This window comes from Geotrypetes seraphini, chromosome 2, assembly GCF_902459505.1.
Source record: "Geotrypetes seraphini chromosome 2, aGeoSer1.1, whole genome shotgun sequence".
Classification (NCBI taxonomy): domain Eukaryota; kingdom Metazoa; phylum Chordata; class Amphibia; order Gymnophiona; family Dermophiidae; genus Geotrypetes; species Geotrypetes seraphini.
The window spans coordinates 22146690-22172986 of record NC_047085.1 but is presented as its reverse complement, the minus strand read 5'-3'; the positions used below and the strand labels follow the sequence as shown (position 1 = coordinate 22172986).

The following is a 26297-nucleotide window of genomic DNA, read 5'->3' as shown; positions in this document are numbered from 1 at the left end:
CACAGAGGATTTAGAATCAGAAAATAATATTAAATATTGAACTAGGCCAGTAACTGGGCAGACTTGCACGGTCTGTGTCTGTGTATGGCCGTTTGGTGGAGGATGGGCTGGGGAGGGCTTCAATGGCTGGGAGGGTGTAGATGGGCTGGAGTGGGTCTTGACGGAGATTTTGGCAGTTGGAACTCAGGCACAGTACCGGGTAGAGCTTTGGATTCTCGCCCAGAAATAGCTAAGAAGGAAAAAAAAAAAAAAATTTAAATTGAATCAGGTTGGGCAGACTGGATGGACCATTCGGGTCTTTATCTGCCGTCATCTACTATGTTACTATGTAGATCATTTATAAATACATTGAATAGCAGCAGTCCAAGCACTGACCCCTGCAGAACACCACTCGTGACCTTCCTCCAGTCCGAGTAGTGGCCCTCCACTCCTACCCTCTGCTTTCTGCCCTCTGCTCCTATCAATATTGTTACACTCTCTTTGGAGTACTAGTTTTCTCCTGAGTTAACCGTTCTGAATAATTGGCTAGAGCTAAGTTAACTTGCAGGTCAGTACATATATACAGATGTTCAATGCCAGGAGCTGCTAATGCCCCAGTATTAAATATTGAATTATTCTTGATTTACCGCTGTTGACGTAAATATTCAGTGTGTACATTAAAACATACAAGTGCAAAGTATATCTTCATTCAGTATTATACAAATTTCATCAGCATATTACACCACCAACTTTCAACAGATTGACAGATAAAATTCCATTTGGTGGTCTATAACAGTGTTCTTCAACCGCCAGTCTGTGGACCAGTGCCGGTCCGCAGAAATTTCCTGCCAGTCCACAGGGCTGGCATGTTCTTTAGCTACTCGTCCATGGTGCGATCGATGCTGTGTTGTCTTTAGGTCGGCTCCCTCTTCCTCAGTGTTGGAGTGTACAAAGCCATGGGCAGAGGTTCCTATACACTTCCTGAGCCTGAATCAGAAGCCTTCTCTTTGACATCGCAATGTCAGAGGAAAGGCTACAAGATGAAGCGCGAGAAGCCGCTGCCCACGGTAAGAGGGAGCCAGCCCGAAGATAACACCGGGGGAGGGGAGGAGGCATAAAACGGCCAGGCAGGAGCAGGCCAGAAGGCAAGGCACAGCATGGAGGGAGGGAGACAACAATGGTAGGGGGAATGATTTTATTTTTGAATTTAGTGATTGATTTACATCTGCTGTCTATTCAGGAAGAAATGTATTTGTTTCATTTCCTCTGGGGGTTGTACTGCATGCAGAGTCTTGCATCTAAGGGTTTGTTTGTATATATATTAGTACTTTTAGTTTTTGGTCCCGTATTTGCATGGGGTTATCTGTGTTCTGGTAGGAATGAATATTGAGAAGCATACAGTGTGCTTTGTGTAGTTTAATTTTGTGGTTAACCATTGTGTGTGTGTGTGTGTATATACTGTATATGAAAAATGAATGGAAAAAATGGTTTTACAATTAGTGCTATTATATGGGGGGGGGGTCTGGGGCGGAGATTGGGTGGAGATGGGCGGGGTCTGGGCCACAACTTAGCCCAGTGTTCTTCAACTACTGGTCCGCAGACCGGTACTGGTCCACAAAATAATTATTTTATTTCCGCCGGTCCATTCGTGTCAAAAGGTTGAAGAACACTGGTCTACAATATCCTTTAATAATTTATGAATACATTATTTAAACACTATGGTCCATAGTGTTGCTAAACAATGCTGTTTTCAACAGTTTCCTAAAAGATAAGTATGACATGCCATCAAAACAACTGGCAAAACAAGGAATTCCACAAAGCAGGGCTCACATATGAAAAAGCTCAACTTCTTATCAAAGCTAGTTTGATTTGAGCAAGGCCAGGTAATGAAAAAATCTGTGTTTTTTGGGTTTGTTTGTTGTTTTTTTTCACTTTTCATAGCAAGCAAATCAGAGTATAAATTTAAAGTAAAAAAACTTGAATAAAAAGAAAACCCAACTCACTCTTCCATAAACCACTAATAAGAGGGGATAGGCTAATAGTTAAGGAGAACAAAAAAAGGAAAAAACTTACTGGACAAAGCACCAAACAAACTCCATCAGTACATAACAATTCTTTCATATAAAGCAAAGTTACTGTAAACAGGGGTTATCCAGAGAAAGCAGGCAGATATTCTCACATGTGGATGACATCATCCATGGAGCCTGGTACAGACAGTGGTAAAGTATCCTGTCACTAAACTTTTTTTTTTTTTATTTATTAAATTTTGCATTCTTACAATAATTGATTGTACATATTATCTTCAATCAATACATGAAAATTGTGATTACAAATAATTCATCTTATCACATAGAATATAACCCTCCCCTTTTTTCATTTCTTAATTCCATATAATATACATTTTCCTCCCCATTCTAATATAACTATTACTAATGTGCTATGAAATCTGATCATTGGAATAACGAGTCAATGGTTCCCAAATTTTCTTAAAATTATGAATATTTCCCTGTTGTAATGCTATTGTTTTTTCCATTTTGTATATATGACAGACTGAATTCCACCAAAATGTAAAATTTAATTTGGTATAGTCCTTCCAATTTTGAGTTATTTGTTGCATGGCGACCCCTGTCAATATTAATAATAGTTTGTTATTGTTTGCTGAAATCGGACTCTGAGTTCTCATTGCTGTACCAAATAGTATAGTATCATATGAGAGTCCTACATGATTTTCTAGTAATTCATTAATTTGGGGCCAAATTAGTTTCCAAAATGCATTTATAAAGGGACAAAAAAAAAATTAAGTGGTCTAATGTACCAACTTCTACTCTGCAATGCCAGCATCTATTAGATCTAGTACTATCTATTTTTTGTAAACGCGTAGGGGTCCATAAAGTTCTATGTAACAAAAACATCCAAGTTTGACTCACAGATGCTGACTTTGTAGATCTTAATCTCCAGGACCAAAATCGTGGCCATTGAGACTCAGAAATTGTCTGACCAATCTCAATACTCCAAATATCCCTAAGTCCAGTTTTCTTTTTTTTATTTAGAAATCCATATAACAATTTATACCATTTTGCGGCTTGGTGACCCAAAAAATCTGCCTGGAAACATAGAACCTGCAGACTATATTGGGTATTAAGATCTTTCCATTCAGGGAACCCTGCCTGAATAGCTTGCTTTAATTGCATCCATTTAAAATATTGTGTTTTATTTAATCCAAATTTATGTTGCAATTGTGAAAAACTAAGCATTGATCCTTCTGAAATAACATCATTCAATGTTCGTATACCTGCAATTACCCATTGTTTCCAGACAATTTTGTATCCGCCAATCTTGATCCTGGAGTTTAACCAAATAGATTGATTTAAAGATTTAGCAATTGGCTCTGGTGATAGATTACTAATATATCTTAATGTCTTCCAAGTATCTAATAGAATTCTGTTATCCTTATATCGTCTAGGCATTTTTATACTAATTAGATGTTCTAAATGTAATGGGAACAGGAGCCGCCATTCTAGATATAGCCAATCTGGTACATTCTCCATGAGATCTGGGAGGATCCAATATATACCCTGTCTTAGAATATAGGCTTGATGGTACCTATAAAAATTTGGAAAATTTATCCCTCCCTCCACAATTGGTCTTTGTAAAGATACTAAAGCAATTCTGGGTCTTTTCCCAAACCAAACAAATTTTGTAAGAATATTGTTTAACTTTTTATAAAATGACCCCTGAAAAAATATTGGTATCATACTCATTTGATAACAAACCACAGGCAATATCATCATTTTAATTGTTTGAACTCTTCCCCACCAAGAAAGATGTAAAGGATTCCATTGCTCACACATTTCTGTTATTTTTTTTAATAAAAGTTTTTCATTTTCTTTAACTGTATCTTCAATTGTATTTTTGATAATAATTCCTAAATATTTTAACCCGTCCTCTTTCCAAATAAATGAATATGAATCAAATAATCCTTTGTTACAGTGAACATTAATTGGAAGAATTTCCGATTTACTCCAATTAATTTTATATCCAGAAAATTTTCCAAATTTCTCTAGAAGATTAAATAAACTTGGAACAGTATTCCCCGGTTCTCTTAAATATAATAATATATCATCTGCATATGCAGAAAGTTTAAATTCCCAGTAAGAAAATGGGATTCCCTTTATCTCCTTAGTTTGATTAATTGTGATTAATAAGGGTTCTAAAACAACATCAAAAAGTAAGGGAGACAAAGGACATCCTTGTCTAACTCCCCTACGCAAGTTAAATCTATCTGATAAATTGTTATTAACATATAATCTTGCACCAGGAGAGCTATACAATGTCTGTATCGTTTTAATAAAACCGGGGCCTATTCCAAACCATTCCAGAGCTTGATACATATAACTCCATTCCACTCTATCAAATGCTTTTTCTGCATCTAAAGATACCATAAAAGCTGGATCATTCATATTTTTCGCTAAATTTAAAGAGTGAAATGCTAGTCTAGTATTATTTGATGAGCGTCTTTTAGCAATAAATCCTGTTTGGTGTACATCAATAATAAAAGGAAGAGCTTTTGCCAATCTTATTGCTAATACTTTAGCAATCAACTTACCATCTACATTTAATAAAGAGATAGGCCTGTAATTTGAAACCAAGGTAGGATCCCTGTTTGGTTTTGGTAAGACAATAATTACCGAATCAGCCATAGTACCTGATATATTCCCATTATTTATTTGGTATTGATACAAATTTAATAAGTATGGTAAGATAATGTTTTGAAAAGTTTTGTAAAATTCAACAGTATAACCATCACCACCCGGAGCGGATCCAACTCTAAGAGACTTCAATGCTGATTCTATTTCTTTTAAAGATATAGGATCTTCTAAACTTCGTTTTATATGATCCGGAACATTTGGTCCACTAAATGAATTTAAGAAATTTAACCCATCTTGTTCTTTTTTTTCATAAGATGCAGAAGAATATAAATCTTTATAAAAATCAAGAAACTGTATTAAAATATCTTTGGTGTTAGTGTGTGTATTGCCTTGTGTATCTTTAATTGCAATAATCTTAGATTTCCTTTTTTTTGCTTTAAGAAAATTTGCTAATAATCTTCCAGCTTTGTTTGAATTACCATAGTACTGAACTTGCTTATAGAAGATATCTTTCCTCACAAATTGAGAAGAAATCTCATTATATTTCGCTTTTACTTTTAATAAATTTTGTAATGTAATATGTTCCCATTTCTCAATTAATTTATTTTCTAATATTTTAATTTGTTTTTCCAAATCAACATATTGTTTTTTAAGTTGTTTTTTAATAAATGCTGAATATGAAAGCACAGTTACTTACCGTAACAGGTGTTATCCAGGGACAGCAGGCAGATATTCTCACATGTGGGTGACGTCATCTACGGAGCCCCAGCGCGGACAGCTTTTCAAGCAAACTTGATTGAAGTTTCAAGTTTGCTACACTGCACCACGCATGTGCATGCCTTCTTGCCCACTAGAGGGCGCATCCCACCTCGTGGTCCTCAGTTCCATAACTAGCAAAGAAGCCATCCCCGGGGAGGCGGGCGGGTTGTGAGAATATCTGCCTGCTGTCCCTGGATAACACCTGTTACGGTAAGTAACTGTGCTTTATCCCAGGACAAGCAGGCAGCATATTCTCACATGTGGGTGACCTCCAAGCCAACCAAAAAAGGGCAGGTGGGAGGATGGCAATTTAGGAAAACAGATTACGTAACACCGACTGGCCAAACCGGCCGTCGCTTCTGGACAAAGTGTCCAGACAGTAGTGGGAGGTGAACGTATGAACCGAAGACCAAGTGGCAGCTTTGCATATGTCCTCCATAAGAGTGGATCGGAGGAAAGCAACCGAAGCTGCCATCGCCCGGACCTTATGCCCCGTGTCTCGACCCGGGAGCGGAAGACCAGCCTGAGCGTAGCAAAAAGAAATACAAGCAGCCAACCAGTTGGACAAGGTGCGCTTGGAAACAGGGTGTCCTAAACGATTAGGATCAAAGGACAAAAATAATTGAGGAACCTTCCGATGAGGCCTGGTACGTTGGAGATAAAATGCCAACGCCCTCTTACAGTCAAGCGTGTGGAGCGCCGTCTCGCCAGGATGGGAGTGAGGCTTAGGAAAGAACACAGGAAGGACAATGAGGTGGAAATCAGACACAACCTTAGGCAAAAATTTAGGATGGGTGCGGAGAACCACCTTGTCATGATGAAACACAGTAAAAGGTGGGTCCGCAACCAAAGCTTGCAGCTCACTAATCCGTCGAGCAGATGTGAGGGCAATCAGAATTACCACTTTCCAAGTAAGAAATTTGAGGAGAGACTTGTCGATAGGCTCAAAGGGAGGTTTCATCAGTTGAGCTAAGACAACATTCAAATCCCAAACGACGGGAGGAGGTTTCAGAGGGGGACAAACATTGAGTAGACCCTTCATGAAACGAGTCACCAGAGGATGAAGCGAAAGAGAACGTCCTTCCAAGTGACGATGGAAAGCAGAAATGGCACTGAGATGCACCCGAACGGATGTCGTCTTCAGGCCTGAATTAGATAGATGCAACAAGTAGTCCAGTACCGAAGACACCGGGACCGAATCCGGTTCCAGATGACGAGAGGAACACCAGGAGGAAAACCTGGTCCATTTCTGGGAATAACAAAGTCTGGTCGAGACCTTGCGCGAGGCTTCCAACACTTCTCTCACCGACTGAGAAACCGGGACCGAAGTCAGGGGGAGAGGAACCAAGCGGTCAGGTGTAACGACTGAAGATTGGGATGCAACAGCGAACCCCGACTCTGAGATAGCAGAGAGGGAAACACAGGCAGAAGCAGAGGCTCCCTGACTCTGAGTTGAAGAAGCAGGGAGAACCAGTGTTGACGAGGCCACCGAGGCGCAATGAGAATCATAGTTGCTCTGGATGATTTGAGACGAACCAACGTCCTCAAGATCAGGGGAAAAGGAGGAAACGCATAAAGGAACCTCCCTCCCCAGTCGAGAAGAAAGGCATCTGCTTCTAGACGGTCCGGGGAGTACATCTGAGAAAAATACAGGGGTAGTTTGTGAGTCTCCGGAGAGGCAAACAGATCCACCTGCGGAGTCCCCCAGCGGTCGAATACCTCGCGCAGGACTCTGGAGTTGAGTGACCACTCGTGCGGCTGGAGAGGCCGACTGAGTTTGTCTGCCAAGCAGTTCCGTTCTCCCTGGATATAGACCGCCTGTAGGAAGATGTTCTGGGAGATCGCCGATTCCCAAAGGCGTAGAGTTTCCCAGCAAAGGGACCAAGAGCCTGTCCCACCTTGCTTGTTCACATAATACATGGCCACCTGGTTGTCCGTACGCACGAGGACTACCTGATCGTGGAGTAGGTGGCAGAATGCGCGAGCCGCCAGAAAGATGGCACGAAGCTCTAACACATTGATGTGACAGCGTCGGTCCTCCGCCGACCACAGGCCCTGGGTCCGCAGACCGTCGAGGTGGGCCCCCCACGCGTACTCCGAGGAGTCCGTGGTCAGAACCTTGCGATGTGGAGGGACGAGAAAGAGCAAACCCCCGGAAAGATTCGAAGAGACGGTCCACCAACGGAGCGATCGTCTCAAAGAAGGAGTCACCGCTATGAGACAAGAGACAGGATCGCAATCCTGGCGCCACTGAGAGGCCAGAGTCCACTGAGGAATTCTCAGGTGCAGTCTGGCGAACGGAGTGACGTGGACCGTAGACGCCATGTGGCCCAGAAGCATCATCATGCGCTGAGCCGACACAACAGGTAGCCGAGAAATCAGACGGCTCAACCGAACCAAAGCCTCCAACCGAGGAGGAGGGAGGAACGAACGAAGGCGAACAGTGTCCAGCACTGCGCCTATAAATTGAAGTGATTGGGTCGGGCACAACTGTGACTTGGGAAAGTTCACTTCGAACCCCAGTCGCTGAAGGAAGATGATAGACTGTCGGGTCGCTGAGATAACCCCCTCCCTGGTTGGGGCCTTGATCAGCCAATCGTCCAGGTATGGGAAGACCTGAAGCCCCCGAGACCTCAGGGCTGCAGCGACTACCACCATACACTTCGTGAAGACTCGAGGGGACGAAGCCAGGCCGAAGGGGAGGACCCGGACTCCCGAAGGGGAGGACTGTAGGTGTAACTCGCCCACCTGGAACCGTAAGAATTTGCGGAAGGAGGGATGCACCGGAACATGGGTATACGCTTCCTTCAGGTCTAGGGAGCACATCCAGTCCCCTTCCTCCAAGAGAGGATGCAATACCGGAAGTGACAACATCCGGAACTTCTCCCGGACCAGGAACTTGTTGAGCTTTCTGAGGTCTAGAATGGGGCGCAAGTCCCCGGTCTTTTTTGGGACCAAAAAGTAACGGGAGTAAAACCCCCGCCCCCGCTGATCGGGGGGGTACAGGTTCCACCGCTCGAAGCCTCAACAAGGCCCTGGCCTCAGCCATGAGGATGGGGAGCTGGGTCCGATTGTATGGGCAAGCCCCCGGTGACTGTTCCGGCGGCGCAGACCAAAAATTGAGAGAGTAGCCCTCGGAGACGGTCCGGAGCACCCAAGCGTCGGATGTTATCTCGGTCCAAGCCGCATAAAAGGACCGGAGTCGACCCCCTATGGGAAGGGGGACTGGCGCGATTGCAGAGGGGGGCTGGCCCCATCCACATAGCACGTCAAAAGGACGGCGCTGGCTTGGACGCAGCCTGCGCCGGAGGTTTCGTTTGTCCCCCTCTTCCCTGTTGAGGTGGACGCCGTGGCGGAGGCCTAGAAAAGGCCGGCGTCGACTTCTGAGGGTAACGCCTCGGAGGAGGCCGGAAGGGTTTCTGCGGCGTGGCCCTAGGTTTCGGACGGACCAACGAGGCCAACGAGCGCTCCTGCTCCGACAACAGTTTGGTCGCCGCCTCTAGGGATTCATCAAATAACTCGGACCCCACGCAAGGTAAATCCGCTAGGCGTTCCTGCAGGTTTGGGTCCATATCGAGGGTGCGTAGCCACACTAGTCGGCGCATAGCTACAGCGAATGCAGACACCCTCGACACCAGCTCAAACGCGTCGTACACAGCGTGAAACAGGTACAGGCGCAATTGAGACAGGTTGGACATAAACCTGGCGAATCCTTCCCTACGGGAATCTGGTAGATCGTCATGATACTGAGGCAGGTCCTTCACCATGCCCCGTAAATAGGATGAGAATGTAAAGGCATAATTGAGCACCCTGGTTGCCATAAGGGAATTCGAATAGAGGCGACGACCAAACTTGTCCAGGGTCCGACCCTCCCTGCCGGGCGGGACTGCCGCAGAAACTCTGGAGTTGTGACTTTTTCAGCGCCGACTCAACCAGCAAAGACTGGTGGGAGAGTTGAGCCTTATCGAATCCCTTGGGTGGAATAGTCCTATACTTGGACTCCATCTTAGACGGCACCGCTGTGACCGTAAGAGGCGAAGTCAGGTTCTTAAGGAAGGTCTGATGAAGGACCTTATTCAGGGGAAGTCGGGGAGTTTCCCTCGGGGGAGTGGGAAGGTCCTGCTCCTCGAGGAACTCTTTGGTGTATTGAGATCCCGCCATGAGGTCCAGACCCAAAGCACGTGCCATGTCCTGTACGAAACTGGAAAAAGAGGACGGTCTGGCGGGCGGCGAGGGGGTTCTCGACCTCCCCGCCGAACAGAAGGGGGAAGCCTCGTGGGAATAGCGTGGTTCCCTACCGGACCCAGATTCCCAAGAGGCCAGATCCAATGGCCCCGAGGGGGTCGGGGAACGTTTACGCCCCGAAGACCCCCTGGGAGAGGTACCAGGTGTCCGAGGTACCGAGGCACGCCCCCTCCTCTTTGGCGAGGAGTCACGCGAAACCCCTCTCGCTGGGGAACGGAGCAGCCTCGGGTTATCGAGGCGGAGCTCCGAGACCCACAATGCCTCGCCCCCGAGCGGCGAGGAGCGACCACGTCGTCGAGGAGAACCTCGCGAACGCTTAGGTTTCCTCGGACGACGCCTCACCCGAGGCCGACCCGAGGGCGAGGAGTCCCGGGAGGACCTCGAAGAGGAGGAGGAGGAGATCCGCCTCACCCTGCGCACCTTGTCACGGGGCCTAACGCTACTCTCAGGCGGGGCCCCCGAGGTCGAAGTCGAGGGTAAGATCGGGGCCGAGGTCGGTGCCGTCCCGGTACCCGAGGCCAAGGGAGTCGAGACCGAAGCCACCGAGGTCTGGGCCCTCGAGGCCGAAGCTGTAGAGGCCAAAGCCTGCTGCAAATGCTCGAGGGCCCCAGACAGCTCCGAGGCAATCAATGCTCGGAGCAAGTCTTGGAACGCCGGGATCCCCACCATGGTAGGCAGGTCCGAGGCCGGGGGCTGCTCCCTGGAGGGCGACCTCGGTCTCGAGTATTCCCTCGGGGCAGTAGTGGCCATAGTCCTTGGCGGGGCCGAGGACGACCCACCCACCGTCGAGGAGCCCGAAGATGGCTTCTTCGTCGACCCTGGAGTCGGGGATGGAAGAGAGGACTTACCCGAGGCAGGTTTCGTCAGAGGCGTAGGCTTCGATGCCGAGGAACGCGGCGAAGCCGAGGATCCTGAGGCCGAGGTCAAGGCCGGGGCCGAAGCCGAGGCCGACGTCGAGGCCTTCCCCGGCGCGGAGTCGACCGCGAAGAGCTCCGCCATCCTGGCACGGCGTCAGCGGAGCGCTCTGGCCTGAAAGGTGGAGCACCGATCGCAAGAATCAGTCGGATGCTCGGGTCCCAAGCAGAGCAAGCACCACCGGTGTGGGTCGGTAATGGAAAGTAACCGCTCACACCGGGTGCACTTCTTGAAACCCGTCAAGGGACGGGACATGAAAAACCGACCCGGCCGAAAGCAAGGCCGGTCGCGGGCCGCGGCTCACGGGAGCCCCCGGAGCCGAACGAAATAAACTTTTTTTTTGAAACGAACAATCAAAACAACAAAAACAAACAAATGACAGCACAGCGACCGATCAAAATTCACCGGACGCGGCGACAGAAGGCAAAAAAGAGCAGAGCTCAATTTCCACAGGGCTTCTGGCTCCGCGGAAAAAACTGAACTGAGGACCACGAGGTGGGATGCGCCCTCTAATGGGCAAGAAGGCATGCACATGCGTGGTGCAGTGTAGCAAACTTGAAACTTCAATCAAGTTTGCTTGAAAAGCTGTCCGCGCTGGGGCTCCGTAGATGACGTCACCCACATGTGAGAATATGCTGCCTGCTTGTCCTGGGATAAATAATATTTCCTCTTATTGTGGCTTTAAACGCATCCCACAACATCTCAGCATTAATATTGTCCGAATTATTAATTTGAAAAAATTCATTCATCTTTAATTTAAGATCTTCCAAAAAGTTTGAATCCGCAAGTAAAGCATTATCAAATCTCCAAATTGGATTAAAATGTACTATATCATTATTCTGAAAGTCAATCCACACACCAGCATGGTCTGAAATTACAATGGGATCAATAACTGCCTTCATCACACGCTGCGCTATATTATTAGACACGCATATATAATCAATTCGTGAGAAAGATTTGTGGACCTGAGAACAAAAAGATAATTCCTGATCATTAAAATGAAGAATACGCCATATATCAATTAAATTACAAGATTGAACCAAATTATCTAAACCTAACAATTTCATAATTCTACTTGGTCTCTTATCCAAAATCGGATCCATTACAGCAAAATCCTCTGCTACAACTAAATTAGAAGCAGCCAGTGGTAACAGTAATTGTTGAACTTGTTTGAAAAACTCCATTTGATTCGAATTAGGAGCATATAAATTAAATAAATCCATGGTTGTATTTCCCAGAATCATTTTGATATGCACCCATCTTCCTAAAGGATCATAATTTATTAATTTGAAATCAGCATTGCACTTTCTATTTATCAAAACAGCAACCCCAGCTTTTTTCCCCACTGCAGGTGCAAAGAAACATTTAGAAATCCAACCCCCAGATAACTTCTTAGATTCAATCTCAGAAAGGTGCGTCTCTTGAATAAAATATATGTCCGCATTTTGCTTCTTAAGGAACATTAGTACTTTCTTTCTCTTAATAGGATGATTTAAACCATTGACATTAATAGAATAAATTTTTATATCCATCTATTTTATAATTAAATTTTGGCAAATATTTCTATAATAATAAACATGACCAGACCTCAGCACATTTATTAGATATATTTCCTTCACCCATTCCCCCCATCCCTTCCCCCCCAGAAAATAAAATTATAAAGAGACAATTCAAATTTTACATTTTTCCCATTTTCATTCCTCCTAAATATATTATACCTCTGAACCCCCCTCCCTCCCCTTCCCCCCATAATCATGGTCTGACCTGGAACACACATTGGTATAGCAGACCCTAAACCCCTCCCCCAGGCAACTAATATCCCTCCATATTGAATTAACATATCTCAAAAATTCAGCTATTCTTTTTCCCCCACATATGTAATTATTTAATTATTTATATCTATATATACTCAATCATTCAATTAATAATTATGGACATTAATATTGATAATTTCATTTTAACATTCTTATTATCTATAATGAATTCAATATAAATATCTACTTAAACGTAATACATTATTCAAATAAATTAATTAGTATCTTAAAATTCTTTATCTCCACATTTAATTATCCCTTTTTTAAAAATCCCAATCCCCTAGACTTAACCCTTTATTTAATAATTTTGTATTTCATATCAATTAGTATCTAGGTAAATATATAATTATATTAAGACTCATATTTAAATTAATTCATAAAAATTATAAACATATCCTCTCTTCAAAGTAATATATGTCCAATCTTAATATTATTTTAACATATTTCAAATTTAGCTATAATTCCATCTATATTAAATATTCATAGTTAATTTAAATATATTCATTCATACAGATAATATATATTAATACCAGCATCTAACCAATTTATTGTAAACATTCTCATGTAAAATCATTCATAATATATTCAATATAAATAAATATTTGAATAAAATATGTAATTTCATATTTATTAATAAAATTATTTCCTATTTTATTAATAATCCCTTTTTGAAATATTCAGTATCCTATATTTATCTCCTTATATTAATCAAATATTATTATTCATATTAATTAGTAATTAGTAGTTGGGTAAATATATATATTTATAATAATTCTCATAAATAAATTAATTTCTTATTAAATTATTAAATTAAATTAAGAATATATTATTACATTCAAAATATTAAAAAACTTAATCAAAAGATCCTTGAAAGCATTATAAATAAATTAGTCCAATATCAATCTTCTTCCTCTTTTTTTTTTTTTTCTTTCTTCCCTTTTTTTCTCCCTCTTCTCTTCAAAATGAGTCTTTTACATGTTCTCTTTTTCTTTAATCAATTTTCCTTCATGTAGACATCGGTTCCTCTTGTGATTAAAAACTCTTTAAGTTTTGCAGGGTCTTGAAAATACAAGGACTTGTTTCCAGTAGACACTCTCATGGTAGATGGATAGTACAAGCCATACATGTAACCTTTGTCTTTTAACTGCTGTCTCAGCATAAGAAACTGCTTCCTTATGTTTGCAGTGTGTTTTGCAAAATCTGGGACCAACATCAATTTAGACCCTTTATAATTTAAATTGTTATTTGCTTTTGCTACTTTCAAGATTTCTAAAGCTTGCTGGTATCTTAGAACTTTAAAAATCAAGGGTCTGGGGCTATTCTGATTTACTGGTCTTTTTGAAGGGATTCTATGTGCCCGTTCTATTTCAAACGGCCACTTGGAGTTTAACTGTAACAGTTTAGGTAATAAGTTCTCTAAAAACTATATAGTGTCTCCCCCTTCAAGATGTTCAGCCAGACCAAGCACTCTTATGTTCTTCCTTTTTCCCCGATTCTCCAAATCTATCAGCTGATTTTTCAAGCTTTCTACAGTCTGTCTGTCACTTTCACAGTTTTGTGTAACAGCTTCCAGCAGTTCGACTCTCTCTTCAATCGCAGACATCCTCTGCCTTTCAGTCTGAATCTCCTGCTTCAGACTTAGCACTTCCTCTTTGACCTCCGAAATCTTTCCAGCGTTGTCAGACAGCATTAATTTAATTTTAAATTTTAATTTAATTTTAAATTTTAAATTTAAAATTAAATTAATGCTGTCTGACAACGCTGGAAAGATTTCGGAGGTCAAAGAGGAAGTGCTAAGTCTGAAGCAGGAGATTCAGACTGAAAGGCAGAGGATGTCTGCGATTGAAGAGAGAGTCGAACTGCTGGAAGCTGTTACACAAAACTGTGAAAGTGACAGACAGACTGTAGAAAGCTTGAAAAATCAGCTGATAGATTTGGAGAATCGGGGAAAAAGGAAGAACATAAGAGTTGCCATAATGTCTGCTTTGTCTGAGTATTCCTCAGTTTCCAGCGGGATCGGCACACTTGAAGGCGACACCGGAGTAACTTTCGATCTTTTTGCCGAAACACCGGAAGTGCACGGCTTCTCCGACTTCCCCTGCCTTGTTGTTGCCATTTCCGAAGCTGATTTTATTGATTGGTAACGCGGGTGCGCTATTCAAAACAACTTTTCCTATGAGTTAGTTGTCTGGGTTCAGGGAGCTCCGCGGTTATGCGACCATTTTGCGCGCTCCAAGCCACGCCCCCCCGTCACTAAACTTTTAATAAAGCTTTGAGACTACCTGCACCGCGCATGCGCGAGTGCCTTCCTGCCCGACGCCAGTTCTATGCTCAAGTGAAGAAGTCAACTAGGGGAGGTGGGCGGGTTGTGAGAATATTTGCCTGCTGTCTCTAGATAACACCTGTTACAGTAAGTAACTGTGCTTTATCCTTAGACAAGCAGGCAGAATATTCTCACAATTGGGACTCCCTAGCTTTAGTAAAGGCATGGAGGGAGAGAGTTGGCCTCTAAGGAAACAAATGCTTGTTGCCTCGCAAGAAAATCAGGTATACTGTCTGATATGAGTAGGTGGAGGCAATGGAAGGAAATAAATATAGACTAAACTGAAGAACCCTATCCTCAAGAAGAGGATAAAGGGAAGAACCCAGGGAATACTATAGTAATGGAGGCTGTAAATAACAGACAACCGCATAGTGGCAAGGGAATCTAAGCACAGGTGAAGAAGGCGCAAGAAAGATTCAAAAAGAATAAATAGAGACTGGCAAATGTACATATACAGACAATCGGGCTAAAAAGAGCAGGTAAACCCAGGTGTGGCTCAGGAAGCATAGATGGGAGTGAAAGGAAATTTTGTCAAACAAAATGAAAGCACGTTTCCCATTGGTTAAATTGTTTCAAGGAAACTAGGAAACAACACAGTAGTAAGGAGAGAAAAACGTTAATGTGTACCACAGAAAGAAATATTGGTAGACTGGGAGCAAAGCCACATGTCAGAGATGCTCCCTTTGAGGGCTGTGAGAGAGCTCTGTTATGTCCTGAAAATGACCAGAGCCAGAGTGCAAGGATAGCTAGAATTAACACTTCTTAAGAAATATATGTAAAAATAGGGAAACCAGCAAAGAAGTGTAGTAAAGCCATAGTGAATCGGGAATGGAAATGTGAGATATCCTGAATGGAAGGAAAACAAAGAAAAGGATATGCAAAGTTATTGCAAAAACTGGTCTCATCTTCTACTGGAAGAAGAAAAGTAGGGAGCTCAAAAACTTGAGAATCATGTTAAGGGATATATAACTTTGTCCTCATGAAAAGAAGAAATAAGATAAATGAAAACTACCATAGTTTGGTTGCAAATTGTGTCGAAGTACAGCAAGAAAAAGCGTGTACTAACAGAAGTAAACTGTAGAATGATCAAAGGATAGTTCTATTCTGCTCCCAATTTATTTTTTTTTTTTTAATGAGAATAGAAAAATATAAACTAGAGAATAAAGTCAAGCCTGATAAATTAATTACTTGATATCAAACTATTAGTTTACTCTGAACTAAGAGATATCAACTGAAAGTGAAGGAACACCATAGTTAAAGGCGAATGTATAAAACAGACAGAGGCAATGTGCCTGTGAGTTAGAGTTGCTTCATAGGTTTTTATTGAGAAGCAAGAGAGGTAGGCCAGGCTACACAAAGAATGTGGCCACAAAGCAATAGAGAGAAATAGAGTAACCGTGCAACCAGAAGAAACACATTGTTGCATAGATAACATGAAAGTAAGAGAAACTCTATAAGAAAAGATGGAAAGGTTGGTGGTAGAACAGAAAGTTCAGCAGTCCAGTGGAAAAGAATCGTAGACTCAGTACAAGGCATTAAATTTTGTACAGAAGCAATATAAACCAGATAAACCATGGAAAGCACTTACTGCTGGAAACTAAGTCCAGCTGAAAACATGTGATGGATACTATGAGTGGAAGTAAACAGTCATATTGTCAGGGGGAATGAGGACTTTCTTAGAGATCAGACTACAGGTAATCCTTGAGGGGAGAAATGCTGGCCTAGCGCTTAACCCTCAATAAGCTGCCTGGTTCTAAAGGAGAGGTTGTAGAGGCTCAGCATTAACAGCAACCTGTGAACTACATATATAATTTTCATATATTTGCTTGAGGAGAGAGTTGTTGACTAAAAGGCTTCTTTGGATCTATTTAGGACCTTTTTGAGACTTTGGGGAGTAGTAAGTGGGAGAGAGGCCTAGAAAACTCTTAAAGTCAAGCCAAGTGCGCTATATTTCGTGGGGGGTGTGAATCCTCTCACTCTAACTGAAAAGTGCTCCTTGAGAAGAGACCTATGGCTGGTTCTAGCCTCTTAGTTTGAGACTGAACTCTGAGGATTGTTTTTAGAGATCAGACTCCACAGATGACACTTGAGGTTGATTCCAACCCGCCCACACACCAGGTGGTGAGGTGAGTAAAGTCTGGAACAGAACTGGGGCAACTTGTTGTTGTGGGTAATGTAAACAAGTCTACTTGAGGAGTGCCCCATTGATCAAAGATGGGATGGAGAGCTGCAGAGTTGAGCATCCATTCAAGAGGTTGAAGAATTCTGCTGAGCTTGTCCGCTAAGCAATTCTGTTCCCCCTGAATGTAGACTGCTCTCAGGTAGATGGTTCGAGCAGTTGCCCAAAGCCAAATCTTTTGAGCTTCCTGGCAAAGAAAGAGAGATCCTATGCCCCCTTGCTTGTTTATATAATACATTGCTACTTGATTGTCCATGCGAAGCAAGAGGACTTGGTTATCTACGAGATGCTGGAAAGTTTTGAAAGCATAATAAATCGCTCTGAGTTCAAGAAGATTGATATGGAACTTCTGCTCTCTGGTGGATCAATGACCTTGAGTCTGGAGACTATACAGATGTGCCCCCCAGGCGTAGGTTGACACATCTGTGGTCAAAACTTTGTGATAAGGAGGCATGTGATAAAGCAGACCTCTGGAGAGACTGGATGAAATCATCCACCACTGCAGCAACTGTCGAAGAGATGAGGTTACAGAAATGTGCTGTGAGAGAGGATCTTTCGCATGGGACCACTGTGAGGCTAGAGCCCATTGAGGCAATCTGAGATGGAGCCTCGCCAGAGGAGTCGTATGGACCGTAGATGCCATATGGCCCAGATGAACCATCATTCACCTGGCTGATACAGAGTGGAGTTGGTCCACTTGATGAATCCGTTCTGATGATCCTGAGAAAGGAATGCTCACATTTGAGTAGTGTCGAGAAGTGCTCCTATAAATTGAAGCCTTTGAGACGGAAGAAGCTGTGACTTGGAGAAGTTGATCTCAAATCCCACGTTCTGGAGAAACAAGATGGTGGGATTTGTCGCTAGAACATCCTGAGAGGAAGGGTCTTTGATGAGCCAGTCATCTAGACCAGTGATTCCCAACCCTGTCCTGGAGGAACACCAGGCCAATCGGGTTTTCAGGCTAGCCCTAATGAATATGCATGAGAGAGATTTGCATATGATGGAAGTGATAGGCATGCAAATTTGCTTCATGCATATTCATTAGGGCTAGCCTAAAAACCCAATTGGCCTGGTGTTCCTCCAGGACAGGGTTGGGAACCACTGATCTAGACTCTGAGATCTCAAGGCTGCTGTTACCATAACCAGACACTTCATGAAGACTCTGAGAGAAAATGCCAGGCCAAATTGTAGGACTCTGTACTGATAGTGGTGATGTGCCACTTGAAACCTGAGATATTTCCTGGAAGCCTGGTGAATTGGAATACGATTGTAGGCTTCCTTTAAAATCAGAGAGCATAGCTAATCGTTGTTAGCCAAGAGGGGATAAAGAATAGCAAGAGATAGAAGAAAGAGGCGCTGCAATCCAAAGCTCATCTTAATCAAAGGGATCAAGGGTCTGTGCTTTAGGTTCAATATCAGTCCAATTGAGAGATAGAGCTTTCCTGAGGTGCCTGACGTACTGAAGGAAAAAGGAAGGAAGACAGGGATTTGGTGGGATTGCAGAGGATCCTGGGGCACATAATGTAGACTTACACTCAGTGCTTTCAGTAAAATGTGTGAAGACAGGTCAGAAGCTATAGTCAATATCTCAGTTTTTGGGTTGAGAAGCATCGAGAAGAACTCTTTCAATGAAAAGATAAGAGATGGATAAAGTCACTGATTCGGCCACCAACTCATGGCAACATGCACAGTGAGGAATCCACCTTGTAATGTTTCACCATTGGGTACAGGAGTGGTTTGCCATTACCTTCACCCAAGCAGAGTGTGGCTCTAATGTTGCCACTGCCCCCCAACATGAGACATCTTAGCCTACAGTATTTTGTATAGTTGTGTCAGGTGGTCTGCTATCCAGGCACTAACCAAGCCTGATTGTAGGTAGCTTCGGATAGTAAGAGCAGGCCAAGTAGGACAGCCAGCAACTTCAGTACTGGATCGATGACATCAAGGGGAAGGCGAATCATATCATGATGCTTGAGATCTTGATGATTCAATGAAACCATGGCTTATATATGCTATATTCAGCATGGGCTGGTACCGAAGGATTCGATGTAGCATGCAATTTGAAAAGGTCATCGATATTTGTCCTGAAGAACTCCTTCAGATAATCCTAGGAGTGCAAAAGTACCGTTGGCTCATGTGCTGGTACCGACAATGCTGTCGAGGTTAACTCAATGCACCTTAGCTGTTGAAGAAAATGAAGAAGATGCACTAGTACCATATGACATCAAGAGGCAGCACACTCCAGAATTGACAACCTGTATCAAGAATGCTAGTGTCAATTAAAGGCATGCATCGAGAGACTCAATGTTAAAAATTCCCATGACTCAGGTCTCGATGTATGAAGAGGAGGCACCAATACCGTATGCTGCTAGTAGGTACAGAAAGTGCAGCAGTTGTCATAGGGTAGTTGCCTCAGTAGCCGATGCGCTTCAGAAATGAGAGCCTGCATCAAGGACGAGAGCCTGCATCGATGAAAAGCATGCATTGAAAGACTCGATGTTGAAAATGCCTACGACACTGAACTCGATTTATGAAGAGGCGGCACTGGTACCGTATGCTGCTAGCTGGTACAGAAGGTACAGCAGGTGTCGAAGCATGAATGCCTCAATAGGCGATGCGCTTCAGAAATAACAGCCTGCATCGAAGAATGATGGTGTTGACAAGCATGCATCAAATAGACTTGAATCTAGATATGCCACTGACGCTATTTTAAGTCGATGTCCACTGCGATTGCATCGATGAAAGGCATGCATCAAACAGACTCGAAGCTAGATATGCCACTGACACTATTCAATGGCCACTGGTACCGATAGGGATCAACACTACAGAAAGTCCAAGTCACTGGAAATCCAACTCCTGCCCTAATATTTTGTGCTTTGTCCGGCTGTCACCTGATGCTATAGTTCAAGTGGCGGCAAGGCCGGATTAAAGGAGGGTATGAACGGAAAATTTTTTTTTTCAAACGGCGATGACCCCCCCCCCCCCCCCCGGATCAGCAACGCAGACCCCCCCCCCCCCATCGACTGACCGATCGGCAACACAGGCCCCCCCCCAAATCGACAAAGTAAGATAAGCAAGCAATGCATGTAAGAAAGGCAAAAGCAACTGTAATTTTGCAAGTAATGCTGCTTGCCCAAAGCTTCCCTCTGACGCACCCAGGCAGAAACAGGAAGCTGCATTAGAGGGGAAGCTTTGGGTGTGCAGCACCGCTTGCAAAATTACAGTTGCGGTTGCCTTTACCTGTGTTCCTTGCTTATCTTACTTTCTATCAATGGGAGGGGCGGTCCGTTGCCGATCGGTCCGTCGATGAGGGGGCTCGTGTTGTCGATTGATGCTTGGGGGGAGGGGCTGTCGCCGTTTGGAAAAAAAAATCGAAGTGAAAGGTGAGTGGTGAGATTGGCCTGGGGTGGAGGGAGAGAGCGAAGGGGGCAGGGCAGATGATGGAAGTGGGAAGAAAGGGGCAGGGCAGATGATGGAAGTGGGGAGAAGGGAGACAGAATGGAGCAGGGCAGGGAGGATGATTGATTTTTTTGCTTTAGGATAAAGTAGTATTGTAGCTGTGTTGATAAATGTATAGAAATAGAAATAGTGATCCTTTTATTGAACTAATTTTTATACATTTTTGATTAACTTTCAGAGACCAAATTCTTCCTCAGGTCAGGACAGGATACTGTAACAGCAGTATACTTTACTGACCTAAGGAAAGAGGTTTTGACCTCTGAAAGCTAATTAAAAAATGTATTAGTCCAATAAAAGCAAAGGGAGAGGCGAAGAAAGCAGTAAAGAGGAGCGGACAGAGGTGCACAGTGATCGGAGGAAGTAGAGAGGGAGGCAGACGGGACACGGAGAAGGGAAGAGGCGGGAGGTAACTCCGCCTACCCCCCCCCCCCACGTCACAGATTGTCTGGCAAAGTTACACGAGAAAATGGAGTAGATTCTGCGCCGTTAACGGAGGAGGGTGTTTATGAGCAACTTGAAAAACTGAAGGTGGACAAAGCGATGGGACCAGACGGGATCCATCCCAGGATACTAAGGGAGCTCAGAGAGGTTCTGGCGAGTCCTATTAAAGACTTGTTCAACAAATCTCTGGAGACGGGAGTGATTCCTGGGGATTGGAGGAGAGCGGATGTGGTCCCTATTCATAAAAGTGGTGAAGCAGGGATGAAGCAGGAAACTACAGGCCGGTGAGCCTCACTTCAGTTGTTGGAAAAATAATGGAAGTGTTGCTGAAAGAAAGGATAGTGTACTTCCTTGAATCTAATGGGTTACAGGATCCGAGGCAACATGGCTTTACAAAAGGTAAATCGTGCCAAACGAACCTGATTGAATTTTTTGATTGGGTGACCAGAGAGCTGGATTGAGGACATATGCTAGATGTAATTTACTTGGATTTCAGCAAAGCCTTTGATACAGTTCCTCATAGGAGGCTGTTGAACAAACTTGAAGGGCTGAAGTTAGGACCCAAAGTGGGTCAGAAACTGGCTGTCGGACAGACGCCAGAGGGGGGTGGTTAATGGAAGTCGCTCGAAGGAAGGAAAGGTGACTAGTGGAGTCCCTCAGGGTTTGGTGCTGGGGCCAATCCTGTTCAATATGTTTGTGAGTGACATTGCTGAAGGGTTAGAAGGAAAAGTGTGCCTTTTTGCAGATGATACCAAGATTTGTAACAGAGTAGACACCGAAGAGGGAGTGGAAAATATGAAAAAGGATCTGCAAAAGTTAGAGGAATGGTCTAATGCCTGGCAACTAAAATTCAATGCAAAGAAATGCAGAGTAATGAATTTGGGGACTAATAATAGGAAGGAACCGTATATGTTGGGAGGAGAGAAGCTGATATGCACGGACGGGGAGAGGGACCTTGGGGTGATAGTGTCCGAAGATCTAAAGGCGAAAAAACAGTGTGACAAGGCAGTGGCTGCTGCCAGAAGGATGCTGGGCTGTATAAAGAGAGGCGTAGTCAGTAGAAGGAAGAAGGTGTTGATGCCCCTGTACAGGTCATTGGTGAGGCCCTACGTGGAGTAGTATGTTCAGTTTTGGAGACTGTGTCTGGCGAAAGACATAAGAAGACTTGAGGCGGTCCAGAGGAAGGCGACGAAAATGATAGGAGGCTTGCACCAGAAGACGTATGAGGAGAGACTGGAAGCCCTAAATATGTATACCCTAGAGGAAAGGAGAGACAGGGGAGATATGATTCAGACGTTCAAATACTTGAAGGGTATTAACGTAGAACAAAATCTTTTCCAGAGAAAGGAAAATGGTAAAACCAGAGGACATAATTTGAGGTTGAGGGGTGGTAGATTCAGGGGCAATGTTAGGAAATTCTACTTTACGGAGAGGGTAGTGGATGCCTGGAATGCGCTCCCGAGAGAGGTGGTGGAGAGTAAAACTGTGACTGAGTTCAAAGAAGCGTGGGATGAACACAGAAGATTTAGAATCAGAAAATAATATTAAATATTGAACTAGGCCAGTTACTGGGCAGACTTGCACGGTCTGTGTCTGTGTATGGCCGTTTGGTGGAGGATGGGCAGGGGAGGGCTTCAATGGCTGGGAGGGTGTAGATGGGCTGGAGTAAGTCTTAACAGAGATTTCGGCAGTTGGAACCCAAGCACAGTACCGGGTAAAGCTTTGGATTCTTGCCCAGAAATAGCTAAGAAGAAAAAATTTAAAAATTTAAATTGAATCAGGTTGGGCAGACTGGATGGACCATTCAGGTCTTTATCTGCTGTCATCTACTATGTTACTATGAATCACTCTGATGTAAATCTTGGATCTAAAAATTGAGGACTTGAGATAGATTCAGCGTATAGTCTAGTTTTCTTTCTTTTTTATAGATTGATGTATAAATTGAAATTACTTTGCTCAATCTCTTTCTGAACAAGTGTATTATACTTGAAAGTTATTTTGAAAATTATAAAAAAAAGAATCCTCATATTATATATATGTACATTCTGGCATTATCACAACAACAAGGGAAAAATAAGAAGGCAATACTTACATTAGAGCCTTTGTCAGTAAGGTAGCTAATTCCTTCTTCAGGCCCAATTGCTAGCTCCACGGAAATAATCCAGCTTGACTTTATAGATGTAAAAAGATGAGAGGAAAAGGGATAAAATAAATGGAAAGCATAGGATGAAGCAAGATTAATTTCACATAAGACACAATGCCTTCCCAGCCCTAAAAATGGGAACGATTTATATTTGTTTTAATTTTTTCATATTTCCTAGAAGTTAAAACTAAGTACCGTATTTTTTGCTCCATAAGACGCACCTCACCATAAGACGTACCCACCTGTAGAAGAGGAAAAACCAAGAAAAAAAATTTTGAACTAAATGGTGTGCCCTGTCTAGAGGTGGGCACGTCTAATGATAGACATGCATAGTGGCAGCCAGCCCGCCCCAAGCCAGCCAGCCCCCAGCTTCCCCCATACCTTTTTAAATCATCCCCCTGTACTTTTAAATCATCACCTCCAATATTTTTAAATCAATCATCCCCCAGTACTTTTAGATAATCCCCCCAGTATTTTTAGATCAATCAACCCCCAGTACTTTTAGATCTTCCCCCCAGTATTTTTAGATCAATCATTCCCCCAGTACTTTTAGATCTTCCCCCCAGTACTTTTAGATACCCCCCAATACTTTTAGATAATCTCCCCAGTTCTTTTAGATCTTTCCCCCAGTAGATCATCCCCCCAGTACTTTTAGATAACCCCCCAGTATTTTTAGATCATCCCTCCCTCAGTATTTTTAAATCATCACCCCCCCATACCTGGTGGTCCAGCGTGTATCCCTCCCTTGCTTGCGGCGCACAGGTCAGGAGCGCAGACGTCAGCAGCAAGCTTTCCGCACTCCCGCTTGCGCCCGCGCAGTTTTCTAAATGGCTTTGACAGTTTTCGCGAGTCCCGCAAGAATTGACAAAGCCATTTAGAAAACTGCACGGGCGCAAGCGGGAGCATGGAAAGCTTGTTGCTGACGTCCACGTTCCTGACCTGTACGCCACTAGTGAGGAAGGGGTACACGCTGGATCACCAGGGACTGCAACGACGATGGAGGAGGAGGCAGCAGAGGGCAGGTAGCTGTTTTAAAAGGTGCAGCTACGGTCGAGGCAGCGACAACGGCGGGCGTTTTAAAAGGTATGGCGGCAGAGTGTTTTAAAATGGAGCGGCAGTGGGTAGGTGTTTAAAACGATGCGGCGGCAGGGGGAGAGATTCGGGGGGTTCAAAATTGTACCTTTGCTTCATAAGATGCACCGACATTTCCACCCACTTTTGGATGGAAAAAAGTGCATCTTATGGAGCGAAAAATACGGTAGTTTTAGTATGGTTTAAATACAAGTTACATATCTTAACTATTCAGTAAATGGCACTGTCAAGATTCGCACTAAGCATTAATTCTATAAAAGGTCACTCAGCACTTTATACAAGTCAAGTCATATTATTATGACGGTCAAGTCACATTATTATGACCACTTGCAAATATCCTGAATAACTGCCTCTGGCAGCACAGACGGCAGCCAAATGACATGGGAGTGACTCAATAAGATGTTGGGTGGTTGTTAGAGGTATCTGGGGACATGCAGGTTGCAGTGTGTCCAACAGTTGCTGCCAGGTATGCAGTGTGGATCCAATCGTTGAACATGTTGATCGAGTTGGTTCCAAATGTGCTCAATTGGGTTAAGGTCTAGGGAATTTGGAGGCCAGAGAAGTAGTTGCATGTCTTGGTCATGCACTGAAAACCACTCGCGAACAATTCTGATGGTATGACATGTATTGTCCTGTTGAACGATCCCATTGGCCATAAGGAAGACCGTCAACATGTATGGGTGTAAACTTGATCAGCAAGGATGGAGAGACACCCATATTGGTTGAGAGTGCCTTTCAGAGATATCAAGGGACCCAGACCATACCAAGAAAACATTACCCAGACCACAACACTGCCGCTGCCAGCTCGTGTACATCCAACAACGGTTGCTGGGTGTTTGTTCTTGGCGGTTTCACGTCCGACACGCTAACATCTATCCGTTTGATGGAGCTCAAAACATGACTCATCAGAGAAGGCAACCCTCTGCCACTTGGTGCAAGTCCGATGTCAGTACTCCTGTGCAAATTGCAGCCATTTTTTGCAATGAAATCTTGTGAGCATGAGTATGGTCACCAGCTGCCTGCAGTCATTTTGGACACAACTGGAAGCCCTGTGATTCATTTTGATGGTGAATTGCTCCCATAGTAGTGCAGCTACAATTCACTTCTTGCCTCAATGGCTCATGCTGCCCCCCCAGTTACCACGTTGGATCGTGAAAGGTTCCACTCATAGTGCACTTTAACCACAGCAGCCCATGAACAGTTCATGAATTCCGTCATTTCAGAAATGATGCCGCCCTTAACCTGGTGGCCGATCATGCCTTCTTCAGTGTCTGATAAATTGTATTTCCCTCCCCCCCCCAACGATAACAGCCACGGTTGCTATATTGGCAACTTGCAGATAATCCCACCTTATATACCCACGCGACATATGCATTCGTTAATTGGCTGTGTGTCCCTGACGTCAGAAGTAGGCGGTAGGCATAATAATGTGACTCGACCATATAGAATAGATTTTAGCGCGGATGCATTATTTTGGCCACAAGGAATTATACATGCTAAAACCTGTTGTAAATCTTCATGACCAATTGATGGTAGTTAGTGCTATGAAATTTAAGCATGCATGTTGTAGAATAGGGTGTAGAGCAGATACATGCATAACTCCAAATTATTGATAATCAAGTGCCAATTTAAGTCAATAAATGATTGTTAGCACCTAATTGAATTTGAGCAACCTATATAGAATTCAGGGAGGTGGGGGGTAAATGGTTCTCAGCCATTTATAAAATAATTAAGTAAAACATGGATTAAAATATAAACCCTCATAGATAATGTAATTGAGAAGCATTTTAATCAAAATTTGAAATAAATGTAGCTAACTGCAAAATTAAATAATGTAAATTAAAGCAAATTAGTAACTTTCCTTACTGACTGCAATAGTTCCTATACTTACTCCAAGAGCACATTTGAAGCACTCCTTATCAAATCTATACACAGGCGAAAGAATTTCGAAGAATTTTAAAATACTTTCTTCTCTGTTAAGGTTAGCAAATTGTCGAAACGTTTGTTGGATCAGTTTTCGCAGTGTTTTGGCCTGTAAAATAAATCATAATAATAATTTAGTTTACTAAATCAATAAGTACATAATTTCTAAACCTATAATAAAACAAAGCTGCTTGCCTGATAATGACTCTTCTCTATAAACAACCTTATAATCAATCACTCAACTGGGTGATCTCATCCTATATAATAAAACCTTACCGGTGCATGCGCTTTTAAAACGGCGTGATCCCTGCTGGTGTGGTATGTGATCCATGGCCGTGTTCCATTTTAGAACCCGGCGGCAGGGAACATTCTGGCC

The 26297-nt window shown here is 43.4% G+C and overlaps 1 protein-coding gene across 16 annotated transcripts in view; it reads right to left on the bottom strand.

Annotated features, from left to right (window-relative positions):
- The window catches only part of PTK2 (protein tyrosine kinase 2), a 779173-nt gene that overhangs the window by 501372 nt on the left and 251504 nt on the right, over positions 1-26297 (bottom strand). For all 16 annotated transcript variants that reach the window (XR_004538103.1, XM_033930844.1, XM_033930848.1 and 13 more), the window contains 2 exons: positions 25890-26030; positions 22856-22933 (listed from right to left, as the gene is read on the bottom strand). Coding sequence is in view for 15 of the 16 variants with exons in the window: in XM_033930844.1 (XP_033786735.1) it covers positions 22856-22933; positions 25890-26030 (219 nt within the window). In the remaining variant the exon portion in view is untranslated. The remainder of the gene's footprint in view (positions 1-22855; positions 22934-25889; positions 26031-26297) is intronic.